General features: G+C 52.6%; 1 protein-coding gene across 2 annotated transcripts; it reads left to right on the plus strand.

Annotated features, from left to right (window-relative positions):
• Window positions 1-9,106, plus strand: Ca7 (carbonic anhydrase 7). Of its 2 annotated transcripts, none has more exons than XM_028884378.1 (7): window positions 1-152; window positions 2,659-2,856; window positions 6,531-6,649; window positions 7,000-7,095; window positions 7,198-7,260; window positions 7,740-7,895; window positions 8,335-9,106. In XM_028884378.1, the coding sequence occupies exons 1-7, from the start codon at window positions 113-115 to the stop codon at window positions 8,455-8,457; spliced, it is 795 nt and encodes a 264-aa protein (XP_028740211.1). In that variant the 5' UTR covers window positions 1-112; the 3' UTR covers window positions 8,458-9,106. The 2 variants fall into 2 exon arrangements, with proteins under 2 accessions (XP_028740211.1, XP_028740210.1); XM_028884377.2 differs by lacking the exon at window positions 1-152 and adding an exon at window positions 167-632.
• Window positions 9,107-10,856: the final 1,750 nt, after the last annotated feature.

Raw genomic sequence — 10,856 nt, forward strand, 5'->3', positions numbered from 1 at the left:
CTGCCGCCACTTTAAGAGGCTGCTCCACCGCAGCAAGCGGGGCCGGAGCCACAGAGGGAGCGAGCGGACGGAGCGGATCCGGCAGGTACACCGCCGCGGGGACAGCAGCGGCATGACCGGCCACCACTGTTGGGGCTACGGCCAGGACGACGGTAGGCGCAGACCCCTGGTTCTCACCCAGCTGGGCTCGCTGCAACCCGCGCTTCCGACCAGGTTTTCGGAACCCTCAAGCCCCACGCTTCAGAACCCACCCGGACCTCTCTCTTGTACAGTCCCCAGAACCCGACCCCCGCCTTGCTTCCTCTGACCTGGCGCAAAGTCCGCGCTGCGCCCCGGGCCCGCCAGCGAACCACTGGATTGCTGAGCGCGCCCTGCCGCCGCCTCCGCGCAGCGCGGGACTGCAGCGCTGGCTCCCACCCGACCCCACACTCTCTCTCTTCCCCGGCGTGCGCAGCGTTTGCAGGTGGCTCCGGGCGACGGGAGCGGGGGTGGTGGTGGCCGCGTCGCAGCGCTATGCGCGGGTGTCATTGCGGGGAGCGCGCACAGCGGGTATGCAGGGACCTCCCGGGAACTGGGTTCTATGTCCCCGCAAGAGAGTTTCCGCTGGAGTGTCCGAGCTGCGGTGCAGGCTGGTACGCGAGGAAAGAGGGAGGGCACTTGGGGACACACGGGAACGTCTGGGTGTCTATACCGGGTAGAATGTTTCAGCGCGTCTTAAATGAGTGAGGCCATGGGTACCGGGTCTAGCCAGGAGGACTGCTCCTCCATTCTGCCTCAGTTTCCTTAGCGTGAAGAGGGAGGATGGAAGAGGCTAGTGAGCCAGACAGCTTGAGTGTGGGTCTGGGGCAGGTCAGCTCCCTTTGGGTGTGTTTCTTGCCAAAAAGAGATAGGGTGTGGGACAAGCAAAGGCTTCTCCATTTCCCAGAGAAGGCTGATCACCCAGGATCGTGGCTGTCAGGAGGGGAACCCAGGCAGGGCAAGTGGAGCTGGAAGCAAGTGCTGGAGGGGGTACTGTTCCTCCGGCTCCACTTTTTCCCGGGATAGTCACTTTGTGAGAGAGAGAGTGAACGTCCTGGACTATTGTCTGGGTTAGGAAGTTGCAATTGACCAGAGGGGATCCCGTAGTTGCTGCCGTTCTGTCCTCTTTGGGACCCCCCAAAAACAAAGGATCATGTTTTGGCAGGGGAACCTCAGATTTGGACATACTAGACTGGACAGAGACATTCAGGGTAAAAGAAGGTGACAGAGACAGGCAGAGATGGAGAGAGAGGCGGAGAAAAGCCAGGTTGATAAAAGACCATCTTCTCCCCTGCATGCATTGGATCTGCTTTTAAGTGCCCTCCCCCCACCACCACCCCCATAGTCCCAGTGCCCTGTTCCTAACCTTCCTGCTAGCCCTGTCCTCTAGCTCTGTGCCTCGAGCATCCTGGACAGCTTGTCATCTTCACGTACCTACCCCTCACCCAGTCAGACCTGGGCGGTCCAGCTCAGGGAAGGGAAGGACAGAGGACAGAGGTGCCCAAATGCGGCAGCGCTCACAGGGCTTCAAAAATAACCCAGTAGGGCTGGGCTACCATTCTGAGTCATCCATTGGGGACACAGCTCTGTCGGCACCTGCTGCTGTTTTCTCGGGAAAACTTAAGAAGCCAAAAAGGGGGAGAAGCACCAGCCGGCAGTAGCTCTAAAAATAGGCTGCATCTCAGGATGTTCCCCAGGGAGATGCTGAGCCTCCCCACTGCAGATGGAGCCTCTGGGAGGCAGGTGGTGGGTGCCTGTGGGTGTGCATGCAGGTGTGTGTGTGTGTGTGTGTGTGTGTGTGTGTGTGTGTGTGTGTGCACTCTTGGGTATGTGTGCATGGGTATGTGTTCTACTGTGGTCCTTTCATTGGGATTCCAATAGGAGGTGTTTATGTATGAGGATGCATATGTGTATGTGTCAGATGTAATCAGCAGAGCTGGTGGGCAGGGAGAGCTCGGACCTTCTTGACCTGGTGAGTTCAGGTCACTGCATATTTCATGCATACATGCATGTACATAGGAGGATCTACATGGACCTGTCAGCACATGCTTGGGGAAGGCAGAAAGAGGCAGTCCATGCATATACTACGTGTTTCTACTAGTGCATGTATGCATGTGTGAGCATGCACGACTGACCCTCAGTTTCTCATCTATGGCATGAGCATCATGCTGGTTTCTACCTCATAAAGTTGTGGTTGTAAGGAGAAAACATGTCACCTCCAGAAAGCCAGGTTGATCTGAGTTTTTCTTCCAAGTGCCAAGTTTGCACTAAGTTCCTCAGGGTACAGGAAGAGGCTAAATTCGTGATCAGGTCAGGTAGAGTAGAATGAATTCAGATCCCCAAGGGCCTCCCTGAGTGTTTGCGGTGGGGGTGGGTGGATTTACTATCTGGAACCACCTCTGGGTTGTGGCTGGGTTATGCTCCCTGCCCTCCAGTGCTTCTCTGGGCTCCTATCAGTGCCAGGGAAAGGAATGGGAAAGATTTGGAGGCTGATTCCCAGACAAGGAAAAGGAAAGTGAATCAAGAAGTAGCAGAGGCGGGATTAGAACTCAGGGCTTGTGTCCCTCCCCACCCCCAGAGCAACCCTCAGGCCACAGCTTGGCTGGCCTGAGTCCATGACCCTTCCCTACCTATCTATAGGCCCTTCAAACTGGCACAAGCTGTATCCCATTGCCCAGGGAGATCGCCAGTCACCCATCAACATCGTATCCAGCCAGGCTGTATATTCGCCCAGCCTGCAGCCACTGGAGCTTTTCTACGAGGCCTGCATGTCCCTCAGCATCACCAACAATGGCCACTCTGTCCAGGTGGACTTCAATGACAGCGATGACAAAACTGGTAAGTGGCCTCGAACCCTTCATGCCCTCACCATGGGTGGGGCAATCTTAGGAGGGGCAGTTTGCTATGGTAGGGAATCTAAACTCTACCTCTAACCTGCTGTGGTGAAGCCCAGAGCTCAGTCCCCGACTCTCGTTGACAAAATGGAGCAATAATATTCTCTAGGGTCATAGAGGGGGCAGTGAAAAAACCCCGATGTGATGACTGTAGTTCTGCATAAAACAGATGCTCAAGAAATGTTAACTCCCTTCCTTTCCTTCCTCTCAGAGCTCCAAATCATGTTTGTTTTCACTCCCAGCCTCTCACTGACCTGCTTGTGGCCTAGGGCCAAGCCCTCTTCCTTGTGATCAGGCCAGGCTCCCAAAGGAAGAGGAGGGGATTGAGGTGTTCTGTGTGCCAGGCTAGCCTCAGATGGGTGGTGGTGGTGCATGCCTTTAATCTCAGCCCTTGGGAGACAGAGGCAGGCAGATCTCTGAGTTTGAGACCAGCTTGGTCCACTTCAGAGTGAGTTTCAGGACAGCCAGGGCTACATGGAGAAGCCCCATCTCAAATAAAAACAAAAAAAGAAAAAAAGAATGAATTCAGGTCACTTCTCATTATTTAGTCTTACCAAGAACCCATTGCCATAGCTAAGGCTCAGTGGTAAGAGCACTTACCCAGCATGCACAAGTCCTTGGCTCAACACATCTGGGGCTGGGGATACAGCTCAGTTGGTACAGTGCTTGCCTAGAATGCACAAGGCCCTGGGTTTGAACCCCTGCATCTCAGTGCTACACACTTGTCATACTAGAACTCTGGAGCTGGAGGCAGGAGGATAGAAGTTCAAGGTTATCCTTGGCTACATAGTGAGTTCAAGGCCAGCCTGAGCTAGTGACCCAGTCTAAAACACCCTCCCCCCCCCATCAGATGGGTTATCCAATGCTTAGTAAGCCTCTGTCCTTGCTTCAGAAGGGAGAAAACCTAGGAGACCTCCAGGAGCAGAAGGCAAAGAACCCCTTCATATCAACCCTAGAAACAGCCTCAAACAGAGCCCCTGGCACAGGACAAGGGCTCAAGATGACCGTTTATGGAGGAGCAGTTTGTAGTCCAGATCATACCTGCTCCAGCTTTATAGGTCTGTCCAACTCATCCATGACCCTCAAGGTCCTCACCATCATGGACCAGAGTGAGGCCTGCAGGAAATTGTGCCAGTGCCTTCCTAGGCCTCTTTGCCTTAGGACTAGAGTCCAATATTTCAAGATAAGTTCCCTGGCAGACGCCTTAAGGATATTCTATAGTGAAGAAATTTTGTTCTCATCCCAAGGTCTCTGAGGGAGAGAGTGGGGTAAGAAGAGAACCTGTTAGGTTTTTTTTTTTTTTTTTTAATATAAGGAAATATTGGTTGTTTTGCTTTACTTCTCCCTACCCCCTACTCAATGAAAGCACTCAAGAGACTTTATCTGTCAAAGAGAAAATCAAGAGAAAAGAAAGCCCCACCTTTCATAGAAAGAGAGAGATTAGTTGCTTAGCTCTAAGTTCCTTGGGAGGATAGTTAAAAGAAAGAAAAAAGAGAAATAGATTCAGCTATAGTTTTTCCTGCAGAAGTAAGCCTAGCAGAGCCTTAGAAAAGAGAGACAACATATTACCTTGTTTTGAACTCTAAGGAAAGTCTTTTATCCAGAGCCTTAGAAAGGCAACATGAGACTTAGATGACCTGGGTGACAGTTTATGGAGGAGCAGTCTTCATGGCTGTCCCTTTGAACAGCCTTCAAAGGTTCAACTCAAACTGCCTCTTTGCCTTAGGACCAGAGTCCAGGCTTCAGAGATAAATTCCTAGGTAGAGACCGTAGGCAACAGTCTTTAGTGAGTATCTGTATAACTGATCTGAAGGCTCACAGGAGAGGCCTAGCTGGGGCTCCACTTCCCTGTCAGGCCTAAGGAGCCAGGGAGCCAGTGGGAAGAGGAAGACAGATGGGACTCGCCACCACCCATTGTAGGTTACTCTGGAGGTCAAGTGGGCTGATATCCACAGAGCACCAAAGTGCATAGAGAGTTCAGAGTGAACAGGGTATCTGCAACTTGATAGAGTGAGGAGAAGATGCCCCCCTGGCACCATCCTGTAGGGTGCTAGGAGAGGAACACTACAGATGGACCCAGAAGTCTCCCAACCGCAGACAGCCTAGGATTCTGTGGAGAGCCACCCAGCCCTGACTCTTTTTTTTTCAACCTGTACTATGGCCCTAGACGGCCTGTTTCTGAAACAAGGCAGGGCAGCAGAGATGGGCCCCTGGATTTTGTCCTGATCACCCATCATGAAGGGGCCTGGTAGAACTCTGAACTTAGAGCTGTCACTTGATCTAGGAGCTCACATTCAGGCCTAGCTAGGGCCTCTCCACCAACAGATCTCTTTTCAGCTGGAAATTCTATCGGTCTCAAGAGGCCTTCTGGGTAGCCCTAGATCACCAGCTACCAAGGTGAGAACGTCACAAAATCAGCATGGCTGGGGCCCTCCAAAGAGGCCATTTGTACGGGGACAGCCCTGGGAGACCCCGAGACTGTCTCAGGGGCTGGCCTCCTGTTCCAAGGCAACACCATGATCTGGCAAGGGGCCAACTTATGGGGAAGCCATGCGACCTGGTTTGCAGTCAGGACTTTGGGACACAGAAGCTATGGGCTTGTACTATAGCTCAGCGCCTCGCCTTGTAATCTTGCCCCATTTTCCTTCTTTATAAAATAGGACCCGCCAGGCACAGTGACATTCTCCTGGAAAGCCAGTACTCAGAGGCAGAGGCAAGCTGATTTCTGTGAGTTCAAAGCCAGTCTACTCTACATAGTGAGTTATAGGCCAACCAGAGCTACACAGTGAGACCTTGTCTCAAAAAAAAAAAAAAAAAAAAAAAAAAAAAAAAAAACCACAAAAACAACAACAACAAAAAAAAAAACCCACAATAAATAAATAAATTCTGTCCCTCCTGAGCTACTAAGATAACAGACAAAATAATTGTTCCAACTCAGCCTTGGGTCTGGACATGGGAGGCCTATTGTTAGTGGGAACAAAGAATCTGAGAGGCAGGAGCCTAGGCTACAGGAAATCTGGCAGGAGCTGGGAGGAGGGACCAGTGCAAATCCCCCTTCTATCAGAACAGCTACCCAGTAGGTTGTCATGCCTTCTGCCTTGACCCAGATTGGGGGTCAGACTGTAGGAATTGGTGGGACAGATCCGTGTCCTATCCAGCAGGTTTTCCACATGAAAACTATAGCCCCTAACCAGGCTTGGTGGTATAGGCCTGTAACCTTAGCTACTCTGGAGGCTGAGGCAGGACAATAATAAGTTCAAATTGAGCCTAGAAACTTAGCAAGACTCTACGTAAAACAAAAATGTCCAAAAAGGGTCAGAGATAGAGCTCAGTGGTAGAGTGTTTGCCTAGCATATTTGAGGCCCTAGGTTCAATCTCCAACATGGTCAAAATAAATAAAGTATGGAGCCCTTGGTTGGAGATGTAGCTCATCCATAAAGTGCTTCTCTAACATGCATCAAGTTCTGAGTTTGATCCTCAATGACACACACACACACACACACACACACACACACACACACACACACTCCCCATGTGGACTGCCTGGGTCCTGGCACTACCACTCACCAAGTTGAGTGTTCTCCCATATGAACTGCCACATCCCACTTCTACCCACAGTGGTGACTGGGGGACCCCTGGAAGGGCCCTATCGTCTCAAGCAGCTCCACTTCCACTGGGGCAAGAAGCATGATGTGGGCTCAGAGCACACGGTGGATGGCAAGTCCTTCCCCAGTGAGGTGAGGTCTTTTTTGCTGCATCTCTCTGCTACTTGAGGGAGGGGGTGTGTGTATGGGACAGTGTGGGGCTCAAGGATGCCTGGGGCAAGGGCTCTGGAGAGCATGTGTAAGAGAGACCCCCTTCCCATCTGCATGCTGTCCACACTCCTGAACACATCTTGGAGTTTTAGGAAGGACCCAGACAGGGATGGATGCTACCTTTGTTCTCTGGGGCCCCCTAGGATCCTGAGATTAGGAGGCTTGCAGCCCCCACCTCTTTCAGAGGGAGCAAGGGGAAACTGATTTCATGCCTCTGCTGCTTCTGGAGGCGCTCAGCCCTGGCCTGGCCTGGCTTGTTTTTGCCTCTCCAGCTACATCTGGTTCACTGGAATGCCAAGAAGTACAGCACTTTTGGGGAGGCAGCTGCAGCCCCTGATGGCCTGGCTGTAGTTGGTGTCTTCCTGGAGGTAGGTGATAGATTCCCAGGGCAGGGAAGGGTATGCAAGGCTCATGTACCCTTAGTTTTAGAACGAAGGCATTGGAGGCTCATACTGTCCTCTCCCTGACAGACAGGAGATGAGCACCCCAGCATGAACCGCCTGACAGATGCACTCTACATGGTTCGGTTTAAGGTGAGACCAGGGGTTGCTGTTCCTTTCTAGAGCGGCCAGCTGGGGAGAGAGGATGGGTAAGACTGGCTCATGGAGTGGCCCATTCACTTTTGCATTCTGGCAGCACCTCTGGCTGAGACCCAGGATGAGGGTCCTCTTCACCACCCATGGGTGCCTAGCATACAACCTGGTAGGGTATGTATAAAGTACTGATCATATGGATGGTGGTCTGCTGCATAGCCCCAGCGAGGGCATCCAAAGGCATGGGTATGAAAATGATGACTCGAGAGCCCCCAGAGCCACAGCTTTTACATGTAAGCAAACAAGAGGGCCTGGCCCTGGCTGGGAGGTGGCATTTGGGGTCACAGATATTTGCCCACAATTTGCATCATCATGTCAAAGGACAGGCCCAAATCCTGCCGACAGCAACAAGCAAGGAAGCTGCTGGGCTGATGTCGGTAGGAGCTCTGTGTTAATTCCTGGGTTCCCATCCTGCACAGGATACCAAGGCTCAGTTCAACTACTTCAACCCCAAGTGCCTCCTGCCCACCAGCCGGCACTACTGGACCTATCCTGGCTCTCTGACCACACCCCCGCTCAGCGAGAGTGTTACTTGGATTGTGCTCCGGGAGCCCATCAGAATTTCTGAGAGGCAGGTGAGTTCTCCCAGAGTTCCAGGAGTCAGAGCAATCAGATTTCAGCCACGGCAGGGTGACTTCCAACCAGCAGGATGTGGTCTGGGCCCTGCCATTTGACTCCCATCTTTGACTACCAAACCAAAGATTCTTTGATTGATGTAAGCTTGGTTGCTAGTCCTGAGGTCCCAGCCATGGTGAGAAGGGAAGAGACCTGATCCTGGGATCACTCTTAGTGTGTTACAGTCAGGAAGTTGCAATTGCCCAGATGCCTCAGCTAGACAGGACTGGACCTAGCCTTCTAGTTCCATGTTCAGGGGCCCATTGGAAACAGACAACTGAGGGTAGGGAGAGTGAAGCCACACAGGAGAAACAGAAGGGTAGAGCTCCCTGAGCAGCATCTGGGACTAGAGAGGAAAAGAGCACCCATCCCTGCCCTGACCATCCTTTTTGTCTTAAGATGGAGAAATTTCGGAGCTTGCTTTTCACCTCAGAGGATGATGAGAGGATCCACATGGTGAACAACTTCCGGCCACCACAGCCGCTGAAGGGCCGAGTGGTCAAAGCATCCTTCCAGGCCTGAGCTTCCCACCTGCCCAGCCAGCCACTGGGGCACCATCTTCCCAAGGGCTTCCATGTCAGCGGACACCAAACCATCTGAGGCTCGCTCCCTGAGGGTGCTCTGGGCCCTCCTTCAGCTGGCTCGCTCCTTAGCCACATTGGAGGGTTCTTGATGAGACTCTTGAGTTGGGGGTACCCTTCTGCTGCTCTGGGGGGCTGAAAGAACAGGAACTGAGCAGGGGTCCAAGCCTGGGTCACCTCTGCTCCCCAAGACCCAAAGACCCCTGGGAACATCCTCTTGTCTTCCCTGCTGGCTGTGTCGGCAGCCCCAACTGGAGCTCACACTGTGATGGCCAAGACACAGCTCCCTGGGGTAGGCAGCTGTCTCTGCCATAAAGACTCAAGCAATAATTAGAGGTGGGCAGAGCTGCCCACTCTGCATTACCTCTTTTGCAGGCCTCTGCCATACATGCACCTCACTGCCAGGCCATTGAAACAGCACCCAGATGCTGGAGGTGATGTGGCCTCCTCCAGCCACCTGCTGCCACGGGCAGGCCCTGGCTATAGCTTATATACTATCTCCCTTTGTCCTTACCCAGCCACCAAAGCCACCTACATAACAACCCATTCATGTACTAACAAATAAATTCATTTATTCATGGAACAAAGTCCACCTGAGTATCCATGTTCTGTCCAGTGCTGCTCTGGGCTGTGGGAAGCCAATGGTAGCGAGTCAAGGAGGGACTGGCCCTGAGCAGTCGCTGTGGGGGCAGAAGGAAGGAGAGGCTCTCTCTTTGGGTGAAGAAATGTAATTCTAGCCAGTGTTCCAAGGCAGAAAGGAGGGACAGCATGGTGGAGGTAGAGGACAGAGCAGGTGTGAAGTTCCTAGGTAAGAGCCTAATGTGACTGTAGGGCTGATCCATAGGGCAAGGGTTTGCGGGGAGGGAGGGCCTGGATTACGGAGGAGCCATCAGCAGCGATAGGTGTACAAAGGGAACAGATTCCCATAGTGTGAGGAGAAGTAGTAGTGGCCAGTAGCAAGGAGAAAGAGAACAGCAGAGGACAGGTGAGAAAGAAGAGATCAGAGAACACCCCCCAGAGAATGCCCCCAGAGGGTGGGACAGAATCCTAAGAGAAATTGATTGTGTTAGTTGCCCATATTTGCCAGGCCTGGAAGGAAAACGTAAGGTGGCACAAAATCTAGGCCTAAACTTTGTATTTTCCAAAACCTGAAAATGAGTGTCCCCTTAAATTTACACCAGAAGTACTTCCTTCTCTTCCGGTCCCAGACCAGGGAGTTCCTGTGGCTGCTCACATTGGGGTTTAGCGTCTCGGTGAGCATTGTGACCCACTGAGGCAGCTGGACAGGCAGCAGACAGTGGAAGGACCGAGGAATAAAGGGCTGAGGACATGGGATAGTGACCTGTGCAGCAAAAGTGTGTGTCTGGTCACAGGTGGGGAGGGACAGCTGGGGGCCCCGGGGGAGAAGGATACTGCCTGAGAGAGGAGCTGATGATAGGACACCTGTTCTCGACAGACATCCCTCGCTCCCGTCACTTTCATTATACTAGACAGGCGCTTCTGGTCCCAGGGTACCTCTGGGCCTGGGGCCTCTAACTTTGAGTTCTGGAAGGCTAGAAGGGAGCTTGCCAGGCCTGGTGGAGGTAGGCGAGGAGTCCCAGCAACTTTGGAGGCTGAAGCAGAACAGTGAGTTCAAGATCTGCCTGGACGGCAGAGTCAGAGGCAGTCTGGCAACCCAGGAGACTGTCTCAAAACAGAAAGCAAGAGGAGGAGAGAGGGCCCCCAGGTTCCACCCCTCTCCGAGGAGCTATAGGCAGCTGTTGGCTGGTGAGAGAGGGAGTCACTTTTCTTTGGGGGATGTGGCTACTGATAGGTTGCTTATGATCCAGTGATGGCTCTACATCCAGTCTCATGTGGTCAACATTAATGGGACTTGGTGGGCTATTAATGAAAGTGACATGGAGTTGGGAGTGAGATGGTCTGGTGGGTCCCAGGGGGAACTGGAGGGAGGTGGTAAGAGGTGGATACGATTAAAATACTTTGTATACGTGTATGACATTTCCAGAGAATAAATAAAAAATAAAAGTAAAAACAGGGCTGGAGGTGTAGCTTAGATCTAGCACTTACCTAGCATGCAGGAGGCCCTAGGGTCAGTCCACAATATTATAAAAAGAAAGAGAGAAGAAGAGGGGGAAGAAGAAAGAGAGAAAGGGAGGGACAGAGAGCAGAAAGAAAAAGAAGAGTAGAGTTTACTCTGTTGCACCTCCTCTTCCCAAGCTCAGGGCACATCCGCCTCCGGCGGGGGTGGGGTTGGGAGGACAGGAAAGGGGGGGCCTCAGTAGTCGCTGCCTGACACAGGGCCAGGCACAGCTGTGCCCCCGACTTCAGGCTGGCTTCTTT

Source organism: Peromyscus leucopus, chromosome 5 (assembly GCF_004664715.2).
Source record: "Peromyscus leucopus breed LL Stock chromosome 5, UCI_PerLeu_2.1, whole genome shotgun sequence".
Lineage (NCBI taxonomy): Eukaryota > Metazoa > Chordata > Mammalia > Rodentia > Cricetidae > Peromyscus > Peromyscus leucopus.